The sequence below is a fragment of the Chiloscyllium plagiosum genome, unplaced genomic scaffold, assembly GCF_037043375.1.
Source record: "Chiloscyllium plagiosum isolate Xiang-an unplaced genomic scaffold, Cpla_swu_hap1 HiC_scaffold_45, whole genome shotgun sequence".
Taxonomy (NCBI): Eukaryota; Metazoa; Chordata; class Chondrichthyes; order Orectolobiformes; family Hemiscylliidae; genus Chiloscyllium; species Chiloscyllium plagiosum.
The window spans coordinates 13,235,340-13,258,920 of NW_028270183.1; the positions used below are offsets into that span (position 1 = coordinate 13,235,340).

Sequence of the window (23,581 nt, forward strand, 5' to 3'; positions counted from 1 at the left end):
CTAGGACTAGTTTAGTTTGGGGATTATGGTCAGCATGGACTGGTTGGACCGAAGGGTCTGTTTCCATGCTGGATGACTGTATGACTCTAACCTTTCAAAACGCTGTCCCGTTTAACTCTTTCCCCTCTCATGTTAAACCTGTGCTGTGTAGTTTTGGACTCGCTTACCCTGGGAAAAAGACCTTGGCTATTTACCCTATCCATGATTTTATAAACCTCTATCAGGTCACCCCTCAGCCTCTGATGCTCCAGGGAAAACAGCCCCAGCCTATTCAGCCTCTCCCTCTAGCTCAAACCCTTCAACCCTGGCAATGTCCTTGCAAATCTCTTCTGAACACTTTCAGGGTTCACAACATCCTTCTGATAGGAGGGAGACCTGATCTGCACACAATATTCCAAAAGTGGCCTACCAATATCCTGTACAGCTGTAACATGACATCCCAACAACTGTACTCAATGCGCAGGAGTCAACAGCTCATCCAAGCTTTTCTATCAGCACCTTTCCAACTGAACCTCAACCATCTTGTAGGACAAGGGTAGCAGATACATGGGAGTACCACCTTTTGCAAGTTCCCCTCCCCACACTGCTCACCATCCTGACTCGGAAATATATCGCCGCTCCTTCAAGTGTCGAAATCCTGGAACTCCCTCCCTCAGGGCATTGTGGGTCGACCTACAGTAGGTGGACTGCAGCAGTCTGAGAAGGTGGCTCACCCCCCCCCCCCCATCTCCTCGAGGGGCAGCTGGGGACGGGCAATAAATGCCAAGTGATGCCTACATCCCATGAATGGTGAGAAGGAGTGGACTTCATCGACAATAACTGGAACAAAGCAGTGAGGGCACTCCACTATTGTCAGGGGCTGAGGGTTTACAGATACAAACCTGTGCTTCTGAGCTGTTTTCGATCAGCTGCCAACCCTTCCTGGGCCTAGCACGGGGTGGTAGTGTCCTTACCTCGGAGCCGGGAGACCTGGGTTCAAATCCCACCTGCCCCAGGGGTGCGTCCTAATATCATTTAGAAAATACCTTCACTTTATATTAAAAAAAATTGACTGTGTTCACGAGTTGGAATTTTTTAAGAAACGAGAACTTATTTTAAGAATTCTTTTTTTGTTGTTCAGGTGAAGCCTCTGATTTGGATTGAATCTGTAATCGAGACGTTTTCCCACAGCCGCGTGGAATATCTGATCAAGGTAAAAGATAAAATTGCTGAGATTCCACTTGCTGAATATCGAGCGAGTGACTGACTGACAGCCATGAACACATGGAACAGTGGAGAAAGCTTGAAGGGCCCTGGACCCTATCAGTCCTAACTTAAATTTTAATTGAAGTCTTAATTTATTCACGGGGTGTGGGTGCCATGTCTAGGCCCTTTTATTGCCCAGAGGGCAGATAAGACCCCATTGCTGTGGGTTTGGAGTCGTGTGAAGGCCAGACCGGGTAAGGACGGCCGATTTCCAAAATGAGTGAACCAGGCAGTTAACTCTGGTTGCCATTGGGCTAACTTTCTACTGAATTCAAATTTCACCGAGTGCTGTGGATTCGAACCCATAACTAGCATCCTACAGCCAGTTTTCCTATCGCCACGCAAGAACTCATGCTGATCGTTGTGTTTTTTTTTTGCCCCGATAGTCTTGCGGGGGCAAGGCTAGGGTGGTAGACTTTGAATTTGAAAGTAGAGTCACAGGTAGATGGGATAGTGAAGAAGGCGTTTGGTATGCTTTCCTTTATTGGTCAGAGTATTGAGTATAGGAGTTGGGAGGTCATGTTGCGGCTGTACAGGATGTTGGTTAGGCCACTGTTGGAATATTGCATGCAATTCTGGTCTCCTTCCTATCGGAAGGATGTTGCGAAACTTGAAAGGGTTCAGAAAAGATTTACAAGGATGCTGCCAGGGTTGCAGGGTTTGAGCTATGGGGAGAGGCTGAATAGGCAGGAGCTGTTTTCCCTGGAGCGTTCGAGGCTGAGGGGTGACCTTATAGAGGTTTACAAAATTATGAGGGGCGTGGGTAGGATAAATAGACAAGGTCTTTTCCCTGGGGTCGGAGAGTCCAGAACTAGAGGGCACAGGTTTAGGGTGAGAGGGGAAAGATATAAAAGAGACCTAAGGGGCAACTTTGTCACACAGATGGTGGTGTGTATATGGAATGAGCTGCCAGGGGAAGTGGTGGAGGCTGGTACAATTGCAACGTTTAAGAGGCATTTGGATGGGTATATGAATAGGAAGGGTTTGGAGGGATATAGGCCGGGTGCTGGCAAGTGGGACTAAATTGGGTTGGGATATCTGGACAGCATGGACGGGTTGGACCGAAGGGTCTGTTTCCGTGCTGTACATCTCTATGACTCTATAATATCCCCAGCCAGCGTATTGCACCCCCTGCTGCTAGTTGGTGGTGTTATCCAGTACCATTCTCCAGCCATCCCTCTGAATGAGCTAACCAGTCCCTTCTGAGTGTGGTATCTCTGCAGACAGCCTTGGAATATCCAGCAGGGAAGCCCCTTTCCACACTTGTCCAGCCATCCCCAAAAGAAATTGTGGGGGCAGTGTGCAGTGTCCAGTGTCAGAAACAACCGAGGCTGTGATGCCTGTGTCATGAATACAGGTATCCCCCACGTTTTGAAAATTCGCTTTGTGCCAGTTTGCTTTCACTTAGATTTTGTACCTGTTCTCGCTAACTGAAAGAAATCAGAGGATTTTTGCTTTTACGAATAGCATGATTGCTGTTCCCTTTGCGCCATTTTGGCTTACGGAAGAATTCATAGGAAAGCCCTAGTTTGGGATAGCAGGGGAAGCCTGTAGCCAGTTAGCACGGTCCATCCCTACGAGGAGAGGGAGTGTGTGAGAGTGAGCTCTGACAGGGTCTGGCGCACCAGGAGAAATCCATGCTCTCTGGGAATGAGGAGAGGAATTAGCTGGCACTAAAGGCGTCAATGTCTTCCTCCAGGCCAGGAGTCAGTTCAAGAAGCAGTCGGTGGCCAACAATGTGGAGATTGTAATCCCTGTGCCCAGCGATGCTGATTCACCCAAGTTCAAGACGACCATGGGCAGTGCCAAGTGGGTTCCTGAAAACAACACAGTAGTGTGGACCATCAAATCCTTACCTGTAAGTTGGAGCCAATGCGCTGCATGTGGCCATTCAGGGGGATCAATGTGAGCCACCCAGGGCTCTGAGTCAGTGTTTAGGGGGATCGAGCCCTGTTTGAGATTTATGGGCGGAGTTGTGTTCCAGGGTTGCACTGTCGGGGTGGGGACGGAGCGGAGACGATAAGGTGGGAAAGGGATGCCCATCGACACAATCCCGGGTGGATGTCAAAGATCCACACGGCAGCCACCCTGAAGAAAGGCGACCGGGTTGACACCGGTACCTCAGCCAAAATGTACTCCTGCGTTGGCATCACCAAAACACACTCGGATGTGTTGCTGTTTCCGGGATCTTGCTGTGTAGAAATTGACCGCCTTGTTTCCTGCATCCCAACACCACTGAAACGTCTTCCGCCAGCCCTGAAGTATTTTGGGATGACCTGGGGTTGTGAAAGGTGCTACATAAATGCAGTTCCTTCTTCCCTTTATGAAGGATGCATTTAGCAATGACAAAGCCCTGAAACCCAAAGAGTATCAGTTATTCTGCAGAGAGGACATATCCTGGGTAATGCGCAATGTTCGTTGCGTCACTCTTCAAGTGCACGAGGAGGGACTTTATAAATCATTCACTGCATGAGGGCGTCGCTGGCTAGGCAGCATTTATTGCCCATCCCTAACTGCCCAGAGATCAGTTAAGAGTCAGTCACATTGCTGTGGTTCTGGAGTCACGTGAAGGCCAGGCCAGGTAAGGATGGCAGTTTCCTTCCCTGAAGGACATGAGTGAACCAGATGGATTTTGATTCATGGTCATCATTAGACTCTTAATTCCAGATTTTTACTGAATCCAAATTCAGTCGTGGTGGGATTCGAACCAAGGTCCCCCCAGGAAACTGCGTCTCTGGATCAACATTCTAGGGGTAATACCACTAGGCCGTCACTGGCCCAGTCATGGAAGCTGATAGCTCAGAGACTGTGGCCTCTCCTGAACCTGTTTAGCCAGGAGCCCTCTGGTGGTGGCTCAAAGCCTTGTTTTCAACACAAATCATTTGCCTTCCCATGTAACATCTGACTCAGGAAGTAGAGGGCATCCCTAGAGTTGAGCAACCTGCTTTCTTTAAGAGCTGCAGCAACCGTGATCAAGGAGAAAGGGAAAGGACAGGATTAGTGAGTATAAAAAAAAATCACTCAACACCAGGTCGTGGTGGAACAGGTTTATTTGAACGTACAAGCTTTCGGAGCGTTGCTCCTACATCAGGTAGCTAGTGGGGCAGGATCATAGGACACAGAATTTATAGTAAAAGATCACAGTGTCATACAACTGATGCGACATATTGAACAAATCTAGATTGCTGTTAAATGTGGGATTAATGTATCGTAACCTGCATCCCACATTCTACATGATTAAAGACTTAACAGCAAACTTGGTTTGTTCAATTCAGTTGTGTGACACTTTGATCTTTTACTATAAATTCTGTGTCCTATGATCCAGCCCCAGTAGCTACCTCTTGGAAGGAGCAGCGCTCCGAAAGCTAGTGCTTCCAAAAAAACCGGTTGGACTATAACCCGGTGTTGTGTGATATTTGTCCACCCCAGTCCAACACCAGCCCTTGCACTCTGGATTAGTGGTGCTGGAAGAGCACAGCAGTTCAGGCAGCATCCAAGGAGCAGTGAAATCGACGTTTTGGGCAAAAGCCCTTCATCAGGAATAAAGGCAGTGAGCCTGAAGCGTGGAGAGATAAGCTAGAGGAGGGTGGGGGTGGGGAGAAAGTAGCACAGAGTACAATGAGTGAGTGGGGGAGGGGATGAAGGTGATAGGTCAGGGAGGAGAGGGTGGAATGCATAGGTGGAAAAGGAGATAGGCAGGTCGGACAAGTCATGGGGTCAGTGCTGAGCTGGAATTTGGAACGAGGGTGAGGTGGGGGAAGGGGAAATGAGGAAACTGTTGAAGACCACATTGATGCCCTGGGGTTGAAGTGTTCCGAGGCGGAAGATGAGGCGTTCTTCCTCCAGGCGTCTGGTGGTGAGGGAGCGGCGGTGAAGGAGGCCCACGACCTCCATGTCCTTGGCAGAGTGGGAGGGGGAGTTGAAATGTTGGGCCACGGGGCGGTGTGGTTGATTGGAGCGGGTGTCCCGGAGATGTTCCCTAAAGCGCTCTGCTAGGAGGCGTCTAGTCTCCCCAATGTAGAGGAGACCGCATCGGGAGCAACGGATACAATAAATGATATTGGTGGATGTGCAGGTAAAACTTTGATGGATGTGGAAGGCTCCTTTAGGGCCTTGGATAGAGGTGAGGGAGGAGGTGTGGGCACAGGTTTTAGAGTTTACCAGCCCTTGCACGTCAGGATTAGACTAGATAGCTTGGAAGAAGTCGGGGCCAATTGGACTTGGTTCTGCAATTTCTAATTGCTTGTTCTGATGTAATAAAGGGGTTTTTTGTTTTTATGGCTTTCTCTCTCATCAGGGCGGGAAGGAGTATCTAATGCGAGCTCATTTTGGCCTTCCAAGTGTGGAGAGTGAAACCACCGAGGGGAAACGGCCCATCTCCGTCAAGTTTGAGATCCCGTACTTCACTGTCTCGGGGGTGCAGGTCAGTGCACGTGCCTGACGAGGGGACAGTTAGAAACTGCTTATCTAACCCGGGCGGCTGACAGGGGTGGGTGGTGAGTCTGCGCATGGTGGCAGTGTAGATGGCAGAGAATGTCAGCAGGTGGCGGTGTTGGTGGAGGCGAGATGGTGGCAGAAGCGCAGTCGGAGCAGTGCCGTCGGTTCAGCATTGGGGTGGAGGAGCTCGGATCCGGACCCCACCCTACTTCATTGAGACAAGGCTAGAAGGTGAACTTTACTGTTATATTTCTCTCGCTTTATATTCTCTGGTTTTGGTTTTAAGATGGCGCCCAGGGAGTGGCGCCGCTAAACGATGCTTTTCATTATATTTGTAATACGCGGCATTAAGTCAAATAAAACCCTGACAATCCAAGGCCCAAACTCCAGCTTAACCAGCCGGGCGCCTCAGTATTATAGCACCAGCATGGGAACAGGAGGAGGCCACCCAGCTCCCTGAGCTTGTTCTGCCCCCATTCAACAACAACATGGCTGACCGGTGCCAATCTCCAAATGCCAGCCTTTCCCCTCGTGCCATCACTGGACAGAGGCGATCTTTCACAGGTCAACAATGACCCAACATGAACATCACTGTGAGGGGGGAGGTACACTGTCAAAAGCTTTTTTGAGCGAAAGTTGTTCCCATGGTAACACCTCGGAGTGCTCCTGTCAGCCAGCATCATTCTTCTCCTACAGTATAAATAGCTGTTCCCTTCCCTTTGAGATTTGGTATTCTTGCAATTCTGTCCTGATAAACTCAAGACAAAGAACATTGATAATATGTTTCGTTTTACAGCAATCCTCAAAATCCTTATGACCATACGTCTAATTGACCCCACAGAGGAACAGGGGAAGATAGGAATAGGCCATTCAAGCCTTCCCCTCCATTCAATACCATCATGGTTGATCGAACATTTCAAAATCTTTTACTTACCTCAATCTCATCCCATAACCTCTTATACCACTAGTAATCAAAAGTCCATCAATCTTTACCTGACACATACTCAAAGATAGAGTTTCCACAGCTCTCTAGGATAGGAAATTCCAAAATCTCACTACCCTCTGGTTGAAAATATTCTCCTAACTCAGACCTAAGTAGCATCCGCCTTATTTTTAATCTATGACTCTGGCTCTCGACTCCCTCACCCCAGGGAACCATCTTGCCTGCACCTACTCTGTCTATCCCTTTTGAGCGTTTAGTAGGTTGGAGTGAGATCGCCTCTCATTCTTCGAAGCTCTACACAATCCTGGCCCAGTTTGCCTGATCGCTGTCTATAGGATAGCCCCACTGTCCCAGGAATCACCCTGGGGAGCCTTTGTCTCCCGAGGTAAGGATTCCAAAACTGCACACAAAGCGACATCAGTTATCATTGTGGAAGTAAGTTCTGAACTACTGTCTTGCACAAGTAGAGTTGTTTTCTAATTTTGTTCGTGAAATTGTCTTAATTTTTAATGCCCGAGACTTCAGCATTTCCTTGTAGCATCAACAGGGAGCTTGTTTAATGTTCCCACAGCCTGTACTGTGTACCTAATGAACCATCCCTCCTCTTCATAAACGCAATTTTGAATCCCAAATTTACCAAGATTCCATCTCAACTGCTCAACTGGCCTTTGGTCTCTCTCCTCATGGTGGTTTCCTGCAGCTTAGTGCATTATCTGGGTTTGTCAGTGACTCGCTTTGAACGGTCTTCAAAAACGACCGGAACATTTTGAGTATCACCCAAGATGATAGGATAGTGAAGAAGGTGTTTGGTGTGCTTTCCTTTATTGGTCAGAGTATTGAGTACAGGAGTTGGGAGGTCATGTTGTGGCTGTACAGGACATTAGTTAGGCCACTGTTGGAATATTGCGTGCAAATCTGGTCTCCTTCCTATCGGAAAGATGTTGTGAAACTTGAAAGGGTTCAGAAAAGATTTACAAGAATGTTGCCAGATTTGGAGGATCTGAGCTACAGGGAGAGGCTGAACAGGCTGGGGCTGTTTTTCCTGGAGCTTCGGAGGCTGAGGGGTGATCTTATAGAGGCTTACAAAATCATGAGGGGCATGGATAGGGTAAATAGACAAAGTATTTCCCCTGGGGTGGGGGAGTCCAGACCTAGAGGGCATAGGTTTAGGGTGAGAGGGGAAAGATATAAAAGAGACCTAAGGGGCAACGTTTTCACACACCGGGTGGTACATGTATGGAATGAGCTGCCAGAGGAAGTGGTGGAGGCTGGTACAATTATAATATTTAAAAGGCATTTGGATGGGTATATGAATAGGAAGGGTTTGGAGGGATATGGGCCGGGTGCTGGCAGGTGGGACTAGATTGGGTTGGGATATCTGGTCGGCATGGACAGGTTGGACCGAAGGGTCTGTTTCCGTGCTATACATCTCTATGACTGTATGATAAAAGAAATGGGCGGGGTGCACGAGGAGCCTCCGCCTGTCCATCTCCTGTTTGTAACCTTCCCGTTTGAAAGTATTCCCTTTACCTGACGAAGAAGTAGCACTTTGAAAGCTTGGGATTTCGAATAAGGACACTTATTTGGTGTCGTGTGACTTTGTCCATCCCAGTCCAACGCCGGCACCTCCTCATCAGAAAGGATTCAATTGTGCGACTTCTACAATGTGATTAACTCCTGGCTCTCTTTGTTCGCCTCATAGGTGCGGTACATGAAAATTATAGAGAAGAGTGGTTACCAGGCACTGCCGTGGGTGAGATATATAACTCAGAGTGGAGGTCAGTACTCCCTTGCTGCAAGAGAGATATGAGTTTAAACCCTTGGGTTTAGTGTGTCTAGCTATTACAGTTCTGTTGAAGAACAAATACACCCGCAATGTGTTATGGATCAGACCAAACCCCGTCAGAATAGTCAGAAGATAGGTCACGATCTGGGGGGTGGCACGGTGGCTCAATGGTTAGCACTGCTGCCTCACAGCGCCAAGGACCCCAGGTTCGATTCCCGCCTCAGGTGACTGTCTGCCTGGAGTTTGCACATTCTCCCCGTGTCTGTGTGGGTTTGCTCCGGTTTCCTCCCACAGTCCAAAGATGTGCAGGTCAGGTGAATTGGCCGCGCTAAAATTGCCCCATAGTGATATGTAGGTCACGTGCGTTCATCAGAGGTAAATGTAGAGTAATAGGGGCATGGATCTGGGTCGGTAACTCTTTAGAGGGTCAGTGTAGACTTGCTGGGCCGAAGGGGATTGTATGAGACACAAAAGTTTTCTTATTTTAAAGGTAAATGTAAGAAGTTGCCTTTCAGGTGCAATTCGATTGATCAAACTACCAGATTTAAAGCAAAATTTTAATCATCTGCTATATTAAAACTCTACAAAAGAAAGAATGAATTGGAATAATTAGATTAGATTACTTTACAGTGTGGAAACAGGCCCTTTAGCCCAACAAGTCCACACCGACCCTCCGAAGAGCAACCCACCCAGACCCATTCCCCTACATTGACCCCTTCACCTAACACTATGGGCAATTTAGCATGGCCAATTCACCTAACCTGCACATTTTTGGACTGTGGGAGGAAACCAGAGCACTCAGAGGAAACCCACGCATATAATGTGCAGACTCCACAGACAGTTGCCTGAGGCGGGAATTCAACCCGGGTCTCTGGCGCTGTGAGGCAGCAGTGCTAACCCCTGTGCCACTGTGCCACCCACATTCTACTGGAAAGCCTAAGAGAATAATAGATACAGTAACTATCACTAATATAGGAGCTTCCCATGAATACACCCTTGTCAAAAGGCAAATTCAAATTGTCTCACAAGCAATTCAAGCAGAAAGAGAGCCCCCAGCATTTTAGCTGTCACCGAGAGAGGGGAAAAATAGCTTCCCCATTTCTTCAAGACCTCCAACATCAAGTACCGAAAGCTAAAACTAAAACTCATGGTTCTGTGGGAGTTTGACCACACCCATTCAGGCTGCTTCTATTGTTCCAACTTCTTTTTTTTAAAAAAATCCAAGACATTACCTCTAGTGGCTCTGGTAGACTGCTCAGTGCCTCTACCTTAAAACCTCTCTTCAACTGAAAAAAACCAGGACAACCTAACCCATTTAATAAGGCAGATCATTTTCAAGCCTGTACTCTGCTAGTCCCTGATGACCTTTGTTCCCTGACTAGTCATGAGTCTATCTACCTCCACTTTAAGAACATTCAATGATCCCACCTCCATTAATGTCTACGGAAGACACGTCCTTCGACTCTTGACCCTCCAAAAGAAAATCATTCTTGTTGTGTCCAAATGGGAGACACCTTATTTTTAAACCATATTCCATGTTTTCCTATTCTCTCTCACAGAATGGGGGGAAATGTCCTCCCAGAATCCAATCTGTTCTCAGAATTTTATACCTTTCAATGATTCGTCCAAACTCCAATGGGCACAGGCCCAACCTTTGTCAACTTTCCATTGCTATGAAGGAACAGAGTCCATGAGAGGCAGACGTTAATTTTTAAGCACTACTCCGATTAGCCTGCGAATCATAGAATCCCTACACCATTGAAGCAGGCCATTCAGCCAATCAAGTCCACACCAAACCTCGGATCACCCCCATCCAATCTCTGTAACCCTGCATATCCCACAGCTGATCCACCTTAAGCCGCACATCTTTGGACTGCGGGATGAAACCCACCCCGCCACAGCGGGGAGGAAGTGCAAACTCCACGCAGTCGGCTGAGGGTGGAATCGAACCCGGGTCCCTGGCGCTGTGAGGCAGCAGTGCCAACCATTGAGTCACTGTGCTTGCCCCAGAGGTTAGTGAATTGCGGCAGCACAGAGCAGACTTGTGACACCACTGCATGGTAAGGTCTCAGTCACTCTGAAGCTTGTAAATCGTAGAGAGTGGGACTGAGCATTGACAATGTCACACCCGCACCCCGCCCCAACCCCCACACCCACCCCCCACCCTTCACTTTTGACAAAGCCAGAAACTCTGGGGCTGGGGTTACTGAGGTAGTTTTTCTGTGTATCTAATGGTAGAAATGAAGAGTTCTGATGATGGAGTGGATTGAACTTGTTTGTCTCAGAGCACGTGAAAAACGTTCAAAATCGATTGTCCTTTAACTGTGCGTCTTGCATTACAGATTACCAACTGCGGGTACATTAACAACCGAGAAATATTAACCCTTACTCTGCCGTATGGGGGAAAGAAAAACAGGCTGGTTCTTCCCACTGAACCAGTGGCTTTCGCCATCCCATTAATATCTCTCCTGATCCATTCATGCAATCATTTATTGTACCACTTTTGTCACAAATGCTCACCTTCTTGAGTAGAGATTGGCAGCAAATACTTTGTGAAGGCAGCCTGATGTAGCACCATGCAAGCATGACGAGGCTGTTCAGCCCCTTGAGACTGTCCTGTTAGACCGACTCAACGCTCAAATCCATTTCACCTTTGCTCCGCATCCCTTCAACGTCCTTACTGAAGGAAACTCGCTCACCGTCTTGAAGATTGTGCTTGACCTTTTGAGAATCCCAAATGCTTCGCGATGTCACCCCTGGTTGGCCAGGCACCTATCTTAAAGTGATGCACCCATAACCTGGAAATGTCCCGGCTCAGCGGTTTGAGAATTCGAATTCCGATTTCTTCTTCTTCCTGGGGATTATAAACTTGGAAATTTAAAGCATCGTTGGAAATGACTATGCAGCTGTCAGATTGGAAACAGAGAGAGTGTTACACTGGGAAGGGCAGTACCTAGAGGCTGCAATATAAGGTAGTTTGCAAGAAATCCAACAGGGAAGTCAGGAGAAACTTCCTTATTCAGGGACAGAAATAAGACTGAGACACTTGCCACCACAGGCAGCGGTTGAAGTGAATGGTGTAAATGTATGTCAGGGGAAGCAGATGAGAGAGAAAGAAATGGATAGTAACAATCCTGGATTTAGATGAGTAAAGGTGAGAAGCATTTATTGCCTAAACCTAATTCAGAGTCATTGTGTCATACAGCACAGAAAGAAATCCCTTCACTCTAAGGCATGCTTGCCTTCATTGCTTAGATCTTGGACAATAGGAGTTGGGAAGTCATGTTGAGGTTGTGCAGAACTAAAGCTAATGCCCTTCAGGGATGGAAATCTGCCATTGCTACCCAACCTGGCCCATATGTGACTCCAGACCCACAGCAATGTGGTTGCCTCTCAACTCTCTGGGCAGTTAGGGATGGGCAATGAATACCGGCCTGGTAAGGAATCAAAAAATTCCAAGAGCAGCAAAGAGCCAACCACACAGAGTCCTAGAGCACGGAAGCAGACCCAGTTCATGCTGACAATAATCCCAAACTAAACTAGTCCCACCTGCCTGCTCTTGGTCCATATCCCTCCAAACATTTCCTATTCATGTACTTATCCAAATATCTTTTAAACATTGTAACTGTCCCCACGTCCACCACTTCCTCTGGCAGTTCATTCCCCACACTGTGTAAATCAAGTTGCCTCTCCTATCCTTTTTAAATCTTTCTCCTCTCGCCTTAAAAAATATGCCCCTCGTTTTGAACTCCCCTACCCTTGGGAAAAGATTCTGGTCATTCTTTATCTTGGCCCCCCCCCCCCCCCATGATTTTATAAACCTCTTCAATGTCACCCCTGAACCTCCAATGCTCCAGTGAAAAAAGTATCCAGTCTATTTTTTTTTTATATCTGAAACTCTCCATTCCCAGCAACATCCAGTTTAATAATATCCTTCCTATAACAGGGCAACCAGAATTGCACACAGTAGTCCAGAATAGGCCTCACCCAATGTCCTGCACATCCTTAACATGAACATCGCAAATATCTGAGTGATGTGGACAAGTGTGCTAAATGCCTTCTTAACCACCCTGTCTCTGTGTGACACAAATTTCAAAGCATTATGTACCTGAACTCTTAGGTCTCTCTGTTCAACATTAATTGTAAAAGTTCTGTTTTTGTTTGCATTAACAAAATGCAAAACCTCGCATTTATCCAAATTAAACGTGATCTCCCACTCCCCGGCCAGTTGACCCAATCCATCAAGATATCTTTGTAACCTTCTTCACTGTCCACTATGTCACCAATTTTGGTGTCATCGGCAAACTTTCTAATCGCACCTCTTATGTTCTCGTCCAAATCATTGATATAAACGACAAACAAAAGTGGACCCAGCTCCAATCCCTGTGGAACGCTGCTGGTCACAGGCCTCCATCTGAAAAAACAACCTTCCACCACCACTCTCTGTCTCCTACCATAAGCCAATTTTGTATCCAGTTGTTAAGCTCACACTGAATCAGATATGATCTAACTTTACTGATTAGTCTATCATGTGGATCCCTGTCAAAGGTTTTACTAAAATTCAAGTCAACACTGTGTCACCCATGTTGTTGTGGGTCCAGGGTCACACACAGGTCAGACTAGGTAAGAGTGGCAGACTTCCCTTCTCGGAAAGGCCATTCGGGAAGCTGCTGAGTTTTTATGACCCATAGTTACCTGGTTTCCATTAAGCAAGACTTTTAACTCCAGGTTTTTTTTTAAAAAACTGAATTGAAATTTCACCATCTGCCGTGTTGGGATTTGAACTGATATCCTCAGAACACTAGCCCGTGGGTCACAATTGCTAGCCTGGTCATGGTATCGTTATGCTACTGCCTCCCCATTTTGATTGGAGCATTACGTTATGTTTATCAAGCTCTCTCTTAAGGTCACCAACACAATTCACATCAATTACTACTCCATTTGTTTGGAAATGATGCAGACTGACCATTCTCCAGGTGAAGAGTTTGCTTCTTATTGCCAAACCACCTCAACTTATTTTCATCTCTGTAATTTTTTTCCCTGAAAATAGAAATGATTTAAATCTTCTGCCACATGTAGCTACTCCTGCTGCCAGGGTGTATCTCACTGGTCTTTTTTATCCCCACCTCCCAAACGCATCGATTCACAATTGATCAAAGACCAGTCTGGGACATCCATCATTTGACTACACCCAGGCCAACATTTCTCTCTGCTGCCTCTACTCTGCCCTGTAGGAGAGATCTCTGTAGCTCTAACCAAACACTGACATCATCTTTTCTGACTGACTGACTGATTAATAAATATTAATCTATAATTGTGCTGACCAATTCATATAACTACAAAGTCAAAACTTTCCTCCAGGAACTGAAGATTTCACAAGTGCAGTTAATTTCTCTCGTGGGGTCCCAGCATCTTTATGGCACAGGTGGAGGCCATTCAGCCCATCGTGTCCAAATCTGCCCTCTATAAGGCAACCCGGATCTTCCATAGAGATGTACAGCATGGAAACAGACCCTTCAGCCCAACTCGTCCATGCCAACCAGATATCCCAACCTAATCCAGTCCCATTTGCCAGCACATGGCCCATATCCCTCTAAACCCTTCCTATTCATGTCCCCATCCAGATGCATTTTAAATGCTGTAATTGTACCAGCCTCCACCACTTCCTCTGGCAGCTTATGCCATACCCGTACCACCCTCTGCGTGAAAAGGTTGCCCCTTAGGTCCCTTTTATATCTTTCTCCTCTCACCCTAAACCTATGCTCTCTAGTTCTGGACTCCCCCACCCAGGGAAAAGACTTTGCCTATTTATCCTATCCATGCTCCTCATGATTTTATAAGCCTCTATATAAGATCACCCCTCAGCCTCTGACGCTCCAGAGAAAACAGCCCCAGCCTGTTCAGCCTCCCCCTATAGCTCAAACTCTCCAACCATGGCAACATCTTTGTAAATCTTTTCTGAATCCTTTCAGGTTTCACAACATCCTTCCGATAGGAAGGAGACCAGAATTGGACACAGTACTCCAAAAGTGGCCTAACCCATGTCCTGTACAGCTGCAACATGACCTCCCAACTCCTGTACTCAATACTCTGACCAATTCCAATTCCAAATATTTCCCTCACACCCAAATGCAGTTTAATTCTGGAGATGTTCAAGAATGGAGTTTATTCCATTGTCTTTAATTGCACTGACTCGCCAGATGATCTAAAACTGTATAGCTGAAAGCTCATTAATTTTATACATTCTTCCCATCAGCAAGACCTCTGGCTGACATCACATTTAGGCTGGGGGATCTTTCTGCTTTTCGTGTTTGTTATTTTATGTTTATAGAAAATCGTGAGTACATGGGCGACATGAATTGGAATTTTTTTGGAGTTTTTATGAATTAAAAAGCTAAGGGGTTTGTCATGTTACTAAAAGCACCCCTTTGTAATTTTGCATTGACCAATGAAGGGACTTGGGTGTCCCTGAAAGCTAATGTTTTTGTGACGTCAGTTAATGTCAATAAACAGATGAAAGGCACTCGCTGTGTTGCTGCTGGATTCTTGCGTCTCATTTTTGCTGTTGATGTAAAGTTGAATAGAATGGTGGCATGGTGGTTCAGTGATTAGCATTGCTGCTTCACAGCACCAGGGACCTAGGCTAGATTCCAGCCTCGGGCAGCTGTCTGTGTGGAGTTTGTACATTCTCCTCATGTCTGCGTGGGTTTCCTCTGGGTGCTCCGGTTTCCTCCCACAGTCCAAAGATGTGCAGGTCAGGTGAATTGGCCATTCTAAATTGCCCATCGTTTTAGGTGCATCAGTTAGAAGGGAATGGGTGTAGGTGGGTTACTCTTTGGAGGGTCGGTGTGGACTTGTTGGGCTGTAGGGCCTGTGTCCACACTATAGGGAATCTAATCTAGTGTTCAGGGATTATGCAGGCTAGGTGGGTTGGCCATAGGAAATGTGGGGTTACAGGGGTGGGAGTAGGTGGGATGCTCTTCGGAGGAGCAGTGTGGACTCGATGGGTGGAATGGCCTACACTGTTGGAATTCTATGAACTCTCTCAACTAAGGAGAGCTCCATCATCCCAGGAGCTTTTGGTGTGAATTTCCTTATGGCAAATTGAGGTTGTCTCATTATGGTGCTCAGGCCCACATACTGGGATAGCTGCATTCAGCAGGGGTGTGGGGTTAGATATGTCTGTGATGTCTCTGTCTCAGAGGGAATAAAAATAAATCAGCTGGAAATTCCCCTCTTAACCTCTGATAAAGACCGCAGTAACCACACTGGGAGAAACCATCAGATGAATTTGTGTGTTAAAACACATAGCAAACGATGGTGTACCATTTTGGAACTCAGATAGATTAGATTCCCGACAGTGTGGAAATAGGCCCTTCGGCTCAACAAGTCCACACCGACCCGCCGAAGAGTAACCCACGCAGACCCAATCCCAACCCCACACCTATCCCTGACTAACGCACCTAGCACTATGGGCAATTTAGCATGGCCAATCCACCCTGACCTGCACATCTTTGGACTGTGGGAGGAAACCAGAGTACCCGGAGGAAACCCACACAGACACGTGGAGAACGTGCAACCTCCACATAGACAGGTGCCCGAGGTGGGACTCGAACCTGGGTCCCTGGCGCTGTGAGGCAGCAGTGCTAACCACTGAGCCACCGTGCCGCCTTAAAGGTACCTTTGCCGAATCATAGAATCCCTACACTGTGTAAACAGGCCATTCGGCCCATTGAGTTCCAACTGACCCTCCAAAGAGTCTGCCACCCAGACACAACCCTGTAACACTGCATTCTCCATGGCTAATCCACCATAGCTGTCATATCACTGGATGCTAACGGCAATTTGGCATGGCCAATCCCCCCTAACCCACACATCTTTGAAGGAAACCCATGCAGAAACAGGTGGAGCATACAAACTTCACGCAGACAGTCACCCAAGGGTGGAATCGAACCACTCAGCTACCGTCCCACTCCTAATCAATCTGAATAGAAATTTGTCGACCCATCCATAGAGCAGGTGGGGCTTGAACCCAAGCCTGCTTGCTCAGAGGTAGGGACACTACCACTACAGCTTGTATTCTAGAGTTCACACAGCTGATACTCAAGAGGGTGTATTTCTGGGTCACTGTGATCACCAGTCTTACTGAGGCCACTCGAATGCAATCAGGCCCCTTAACAAATTGGTGAAAACCAACTCAAACAGGTCTTCTCCATTCCACTTGCTTGCTGAATGTATTCCAACTGAGTATAACACAAACCCTTCTTGAATGCTCACTCCATTTCTGAAACATTTCCCTGCATCTGTGCCTCTCCCTCAGCCCCAACAGAGTAACGCTTATCAAACACACAGCAATGGGAAGTGTCCTATCCAGATGCATCACAGCGTGGTATGGCAACTGCTCTGCCCAAGATCGCTAGAAATTGCAGACAGTTGTGGACACAGCCCAGTCCATCCCAGTCTTCGTTCCATTGACTCCATCTTTACTTCCCGCTACCATAAGAAGGCAGCCAACATTATCAAAGATCCCTCTTCCGTTCAACAGGATTACCACTCATCCTTTGTTGTGTGAAGCATGCATTTTATTTATTATCACCTAAATTACCCATCACCAATTAACCTAAGTGATCTAAAATCATACAATTTTATTAATAAAATCTAAAACTTAACATATAGATAAAAATCAACCTATTTAAAAATATTTAAAATACTACTAAAACTATTAAAACAGTTTAAAAAAATTTAAAACAACCTTATTTTTAAAAAAATAAAATGTCGATCGGAGCTCCTATGAGTCCATAAAAATCCGTAAAAGCTCAAGAGTCAAAGACAAAGTTAGGCTTGAGATGCTTTGTGCAAAAGATCTAAATTTTGCTATTCCGAGGCTTTTCATCAAATCCGCGTTCTTTTTAAACCATTTCCCCCGGGCTCCCATCACAAACCCATAAAAAGATACAGTTCCACTGACACATGTAAGAACAGCTCATCAGGCTTATGAACGAACCCCTCAGATATTAGAGTTGATCTTTGCACCTTCCCTGTAGCTGTAATACTATATTCTGCACTCTTCTATTACCTATAGAACAATGCAGCGCAGAACAGGCCCTTCGGCCCTCGATGTTGCGCCGACCTGTAAACTATTCTTAGCTTGTACCCATACACTATCCCAAAATCATCCATGTGCTTATCTAAGGGTTGTTTAAATCTCCCTAATGTGGCTGAGTTGACAGCATCAGCAGGTAGGGCATTCTACACCTTTAACACTCTCTGAGTAAAGAACCTGCCTCTGCCATCTGTCTTAAATCTATCACCCCTCAATTTGTAGTTATGCCCCCTCATACACGCTGATGTCGTCATCCTGGGAAAAAGACTTTCACTGTCTACACTATGTCTCTATCAAATCCACTCTTCGCCGCCTTCTTGCCAATGAGAACAGACCCAAGTCCCTCAGCCTTTCCTCATAAGACCTTCCCTCCAGACCAGGAAACATCCTGGTAAATCTCCTCTACACCTTTTCCAATGCTTTCACATCCTTCCCGAAATATGGGGACCAGAACTGTACACAATATTCCAAGTGTGGCCGCACCAGCATTTTGGATATTTGCAGCATGATATTGCGGTTCCGGAACCCAATCCCTCTACGAATGAAATCTAACACACCATATGCCTTCTTAACAGCACTATCCACCTGGGTGGCAACTTTCAGGGATCTATGTACATGGATTCCAAAATCCCTCTGCACATCCACACTACCAAGAATCTTTCCATTGACCCAGTACTCTGTCTTCCTGTTATTCTTCCCAAAGTGATCACCTCACATTTATCTGCATTGAACTCCATTTGCCACCTCTCAGCCCAATTCTGCAGTTTATCCAAGTCTCCCTGCAACCTGTAACATTCTTCCAAACTGTCCACTACTCCACCGACTTTAGTGTCATCTGCAAATTTACTAATCCATCCACCTATGCCTGCGTCTAAGTCATTTATAAAAATGACAAACAGCAGTGGTCCCAAAACAGATCCTTGTGGCACACCACTAGTAACCAGACTCCAGGCTGAATATTTTCCATCAACCACCACTCGCTGCCTTCTTTCAGAAAGCCAGTTTCCAATCCAAACTGCTAAATCACCCTCAATTCCATGCCTCTACATTAGACCCCACCACCAAGGATATATTTCCCTCCCCTCCCCTATCAGCATTCCGTAAAGACCACTCCCTCCGTGACTCCCTCGTCAGATCCACACCCCCCACCAACCCAACCTCCACTCCCGGCACCTTCCCCTGCAACCGCAGGAGGTGCAAGTCTTGCGCCCACACTTCCCTCCAAGGCCCCAAAGGAAACTTCCATATCCGCCACAGATTCACCTGCACCTCCACACACATCATCTATTGCATCCTCTGCACCCGATGTGGCCTCCTCTATATTGGGGAGACAGGCCGCCTACTTGCGAAGCGTTTCAGAGAACACCTCTGGGACACCCGGACCAACCAACCCAACCACCCTGTGTCTCAATACTTCAACTCCCCCTTCCACTCCACCAAGGATATGCAGGTCTTTGGACTCCTCCATCGCCAGACCACAACAACACGACAACACGAGGAAGAGCGCCTCATCTTCCGCCTAGGAACCCTCCAACCACAAAGGATGAACTTGGATTTCACCAGTTTCCTCATTTCCCCTCCCCCCACCTTGTCTCAGTCAAATCCATCGAATTCAGCAACGCCTTCCTAACCTGCAATCTTCTTCCTGACCTCTCCGCCCCCACCCCAGTCTGACCTATCACCCTCACCTTGACCTCTTTCCACCTATCACATTTCCGACGCCCCTCCCCTAAGTCCCTCCTCCCTACCTTTTATCTTAGCCTGCTGGACAAACTTTCCTCATTCCTGAAGAAGGGCTTATGCCCGAAACGTTGATTCTCCTGTTCCCTGGATGCTGCCTGACCTGCTGCGCTTTTCCAGCAACACATTTTCAGCCCATTTTCTCCAACAGCCTACCATGTGGAACCTTATCAAAGGCTTTACTGAAGTCCATGCAAACATGTCAACTGCCCTACCTTCATCTACATGCTTGGTCACCTTCTCAAAAAACTCAGTGAGGTTTGTGAGACACGACCTGCCCTTGACGAAACCATGTTGACTATCTGAAATCAAATTGTTGCTTGCTAGATGATTATAAATCCTATCTCTTATAATCCTTTCCAAAACATTTCCTAGAACAGACATAAGGCTCACTGATCTATAATTACCTGGGTCATCTCTACTGCCCTTCTTGAACAAAGGCACAACATTTGCAATCCACCAGTCCTCTGGTACCAAACCTGTAGACAATGACGACTCAAATATCAAAGCCAAAGGCTCTGATGTCTCCTCCCTAGCTTCCCAGAGAATCCTCGGATAAATCCCATCTGGCCCAGGGAACTTGTCTACTTTTACTCTTTCTAAAATTGATAAAATTGTAACAAACTTCGAGCCTTTCTCATCTAATATCTCGTACCTCATTCTTCTCCTCTATAATATTCTCCTTTTCCTGAGTGAAAACTGATGAGAAATGTTCGTTTAGCACCTCTCTGCTCTCCAAAGGGTCCACACTCAACTTCCCACTTGTGTCTTTGATTGGCCCTATTCCTACCGTATCCTTTATTCCTCACATACCTATAGAAAGCTTTAGGGTTCTCCTTTATTCTATTTGCTAAAGACTGCTTGTGTCCTCTCTTTGCTCTTCTTAACTCTCTTTAAATCCTTCCTATCTGATCTGTAACTCTCCGTTGCCTAATCTGAACCATCTTGCCTCATCAACACATAAGCCTCCTCCTTCTTTGTAACAAGAGATGCAATTTATGTAGTAAACCACGGTTCCCTTACCTTATCACTTCCTCCCTGCCTGACAGGGACATACCTATCAAGGACACGCAATATCTGTTCCTTAAACCAGCTCCACATTTCCATTGTCTGCATCCCCTGCATTTTGTTACCCCATTCTATGCATCCTAATTCCTGCCTAATCGCATTATAATTGCCCTTACCCCATCGATAACTCTTGACCTGTGGCATGTACCTATCCCTTTCAATCACTAAACGAAACGTAACTGAATTATGGTCACTCTCTCTAAAGTGTTCACCTGCAACTAAATCAAACACCTGGCCTGGTTCATTACCAAGCACCAGATCCAGTGTGGCCTCCCCTCATGTCGGCCCTTCGACATACTGTGTCAGGAAACCCTCCTGTACACATTGGACAAAAACTGAGCCATCCGACGTACTAAAGGTTATAGCATTTCCAGTCAATGTTGGGGAAGTTAAAGTCCCCCATAATGACCACCCTGTTCCTTTCATTCTTACCCAGAATAATTTTGCTAATCCTCTCATCCACTTCCCTGGAACTCAGCGGAGGCCTGTAAAAAACTCCAAGCAGTGTGACCATTCCTCTCCTGTTTCTAACAGCACACAAAACAATACTTTCCACTGTATCTCAGTATATGTGAAAATAATAAATCCAATCAAGTAGTTTTTAAACAAGCCTGTTGAGAAGGTGGTGGTCAGTTGCCTTCTTGAACTGCTGCAGTCCGTGTGTGTAGGTAGCTTCTTTAGGAAGACAATTCCAGGATTCTGACCCAGCGAGAGTGAAGGAACGGTGATATATTTCGAAGTCAGGATGGTGAGTGGTTTGGAGTGGAACTTGCAGGATATGGTGTTCCCAGATATCTGCTGCCCTTGTTCTTCGAAACAGAAATGGTTGTCAGTTTGGAAGGCGGTGTCTAAGAATCTGCACGATAGTGCACGCTGCTGCTACTGAGCGTTGGTGATGGAGGGAGTGGATGTTTGTGGATGTGGTGCCAATCAAGTGGGCTGCTTTGCCTTGGATGGGGTCAAGCTTCTTGAGTCTTGCTGGAGCTGCACTCATCCGGGCAAGTGGGGCATATTCCAGAGTCAAAGAGTGTGGTGCTGGAAAAGCACAGCCTGTCAGGCAGCATCTGAGGAGCGGGAGAATCGACATTTCGAGCATTCTCCTGCTTCTTGGATGCTGCCTGACCAGCTGTGCTTTTCCAGCACCACACTCTACGACTCTAGCCTCCAGCATCTGCAATGCTCACTTCCTCCTAGGGGAGTATTCCATCTCACTCCTGACCTGTGCCTTGTAGATGGTGGACGGGCTTTGGGGAGTCAGGAGTTAAGTTACTTACCAGAGGATTCCGAGGATGGAGTCACATGTCGGCCAGATCAAGTAAGGACAAACAGATTTCTTTCCCTTACCTTAGGGTATGAGTGAACCGAACGTTTTTTTACAACAGCCTGATTCATGGTCACATTGACAGAAAATAGTTGTATACTCCAATAAATACAAGAACTGTGGATGCTGGAAAACTGAAACAAATAATAAAAGGGAAGGGTTGATTTGGACTCGAAATGTTAACTCTGATTCTTACTTTCCTCAGACTCTGGAAGACCTGCTGAGTTACTCCAGCACTGTCTGTGTTGGTTTCCCTCTCAGGTTTATTGAACCTGCATTCTCCAGAGCATATGACCAGGCCTCTGGACTGGTAGTTTTAACAGGATCATAATTGGACACATGAGAAATATTGGGTAGATGATCAAGGGAACTAAGGAGACTTCAGGGCTTGATACCACAGCCTAGCTCCAACTCCAAATCTGCAACACTGTAAAGTCAACTGACCCAACAGATAATTCACAATGGACACAATGAAATTAAACCGTATGTTATTCTCTAAATTCGATCTGACTTCTGTGTAAATAATCCACATATTTCTTGGGCAATCTTATTTTGGATCCTTTATGTTGATGTGCAAACCAATGCTGAGAGATAAGCACAGAACTGATCAGAAATGGTTGCAATGTTCATTGTAACAATTGTAGAATGAGTTATAACAATTACGTTTGGAATGAGTTGTAACAATTATATTCAGAGTGAACTGTGACAATTATATTCAGAATGAGCTGTAACAATTATATTCAGTGAGTTGTAACAATTATGTTCAGAGTGAACTGTAACAATTACATTCAGTGAGTTGTGACCAGTGGAGTGCCACAAAGATTGGTGCTGGGTCCTCTACTTTTCATCATTTATATAAATGATTTGGATGCAAGCATAAGAGGTATAGTTAGTAAGTTTGCAGATGACACCAAAATTGGAGGTGTAGTGGACAGCGAAGAAGGTTACCTCAGAGTACAACAGGATCTTGATCAGATGGGGCAATGGGCTGAGAAGTGGCAGATGGAGTTTAATTCAGATAAATGAGAGGTGCTGCATTTTGGGAAAGCAAATCTTAGCAGGTTTTATACACTTAATGGTAAGGTCCTAGGGAGTGTTGCTGAACAAAGAGACCTTGGAGTACAAGTTCATAGCTCCTTGAAAGTGGAGTCGCAGGTAGATAGGATAGTGCAGAAGGCTTTTGTATGCTTTCCTTTATTGGGTACAGGAGTTGGGAGGTCATGTTGCGGCTGTACAGGACATTAGTTAGGTTATTGCTGGAATATTGCATCAATTCTGGTCTCCTTCCTATCAGAAAGGTGTTGTGAAACTTGAAAGAGTTCAGAAAAGATTTACAAGGATGTTGGCAGGTTTGGAGGATTTGAACTATAGGGAGAGGCTGAATAGGCTGGGGTTGTTTTCCCTGGAGGGTCGGAGGCTGAGGGGTGACCTTATGAGATTTACAAAATTATGAGGGGCATGAATAGGATAAATTGACAAAGTATTTTCCCTGGGGTGGGGGAGTCCAGAACTAGAAGGCATAGGTTTAGGGTGAGAGAAGAAAGTTACAAAAGAGACCTAAGGGGCAACTTTTTCAGAGGGTGGTACATGTATGGAATGAGGAAGTGGTGGAGGCTGGTACAATTGCAATTTTTAAAAGGCATATGGATGGATATATGAATAGGAAGGGTTTGGAGGATATGGGTCGGGTGCTGGCAGGTTGAGTTGGGATATCTGATAGGCATGGACAGGTTGGACCGAAGGATCTGTTTCCATGCTGTACATCTCTATGACTGTATAATTACGTTAGGAATGATTTGTAACAATTACATTCAGAATGAGTTGTAATAATTGTATTGGGAATGAGCTGTAACAATTACATTAAGAGTTGTAACAATTGTATTCAGTGAGTTATAACAAATGTATCAGGAATGAGCTGTAACAATTATACTCAGAGTT

At 46.2% G+C, this 23,581-nt stretch overlaps 1 protein-coding gene across 1 annotated transcript in view; it reads left to right on the forward strand.

Annotated features, from left to right (window-relative positions):
- LOC122552367 (AP-1 complex subunit mu-1-like) overlaps positions 1–14,934 on the forward strand; it is a 44,764-nt gene extending 29,830 nt beyond the window's left edge. The window contains exons 8-12 of the mRNA XM_087983096.1: positions 1,121–1,192; positions 2,945–3,103; positions 5,543–5,668; positions 8,328–8,403; positions 10,754–14,934. Of these exons, the coding sequence (XP_087839222.1) occupies positions 1,121–1,192; positions 2,945–3,103; positions 5,543–5,668; positions 8,328–8,403; positions 10,754–10,776 (456 nt within the window). The 3' untranslated portion in view covers positions 10,777–14,934. The remainder of the gene's footprint in view (positions 1–1,120; positions 1,193–2,944; positions 3,104–5,542; positions 5,669–8,327; positions 8,404–10,753) is intronic.
- Positions 14,935–23,581: the final 8,647 nt, after the last annotated feature.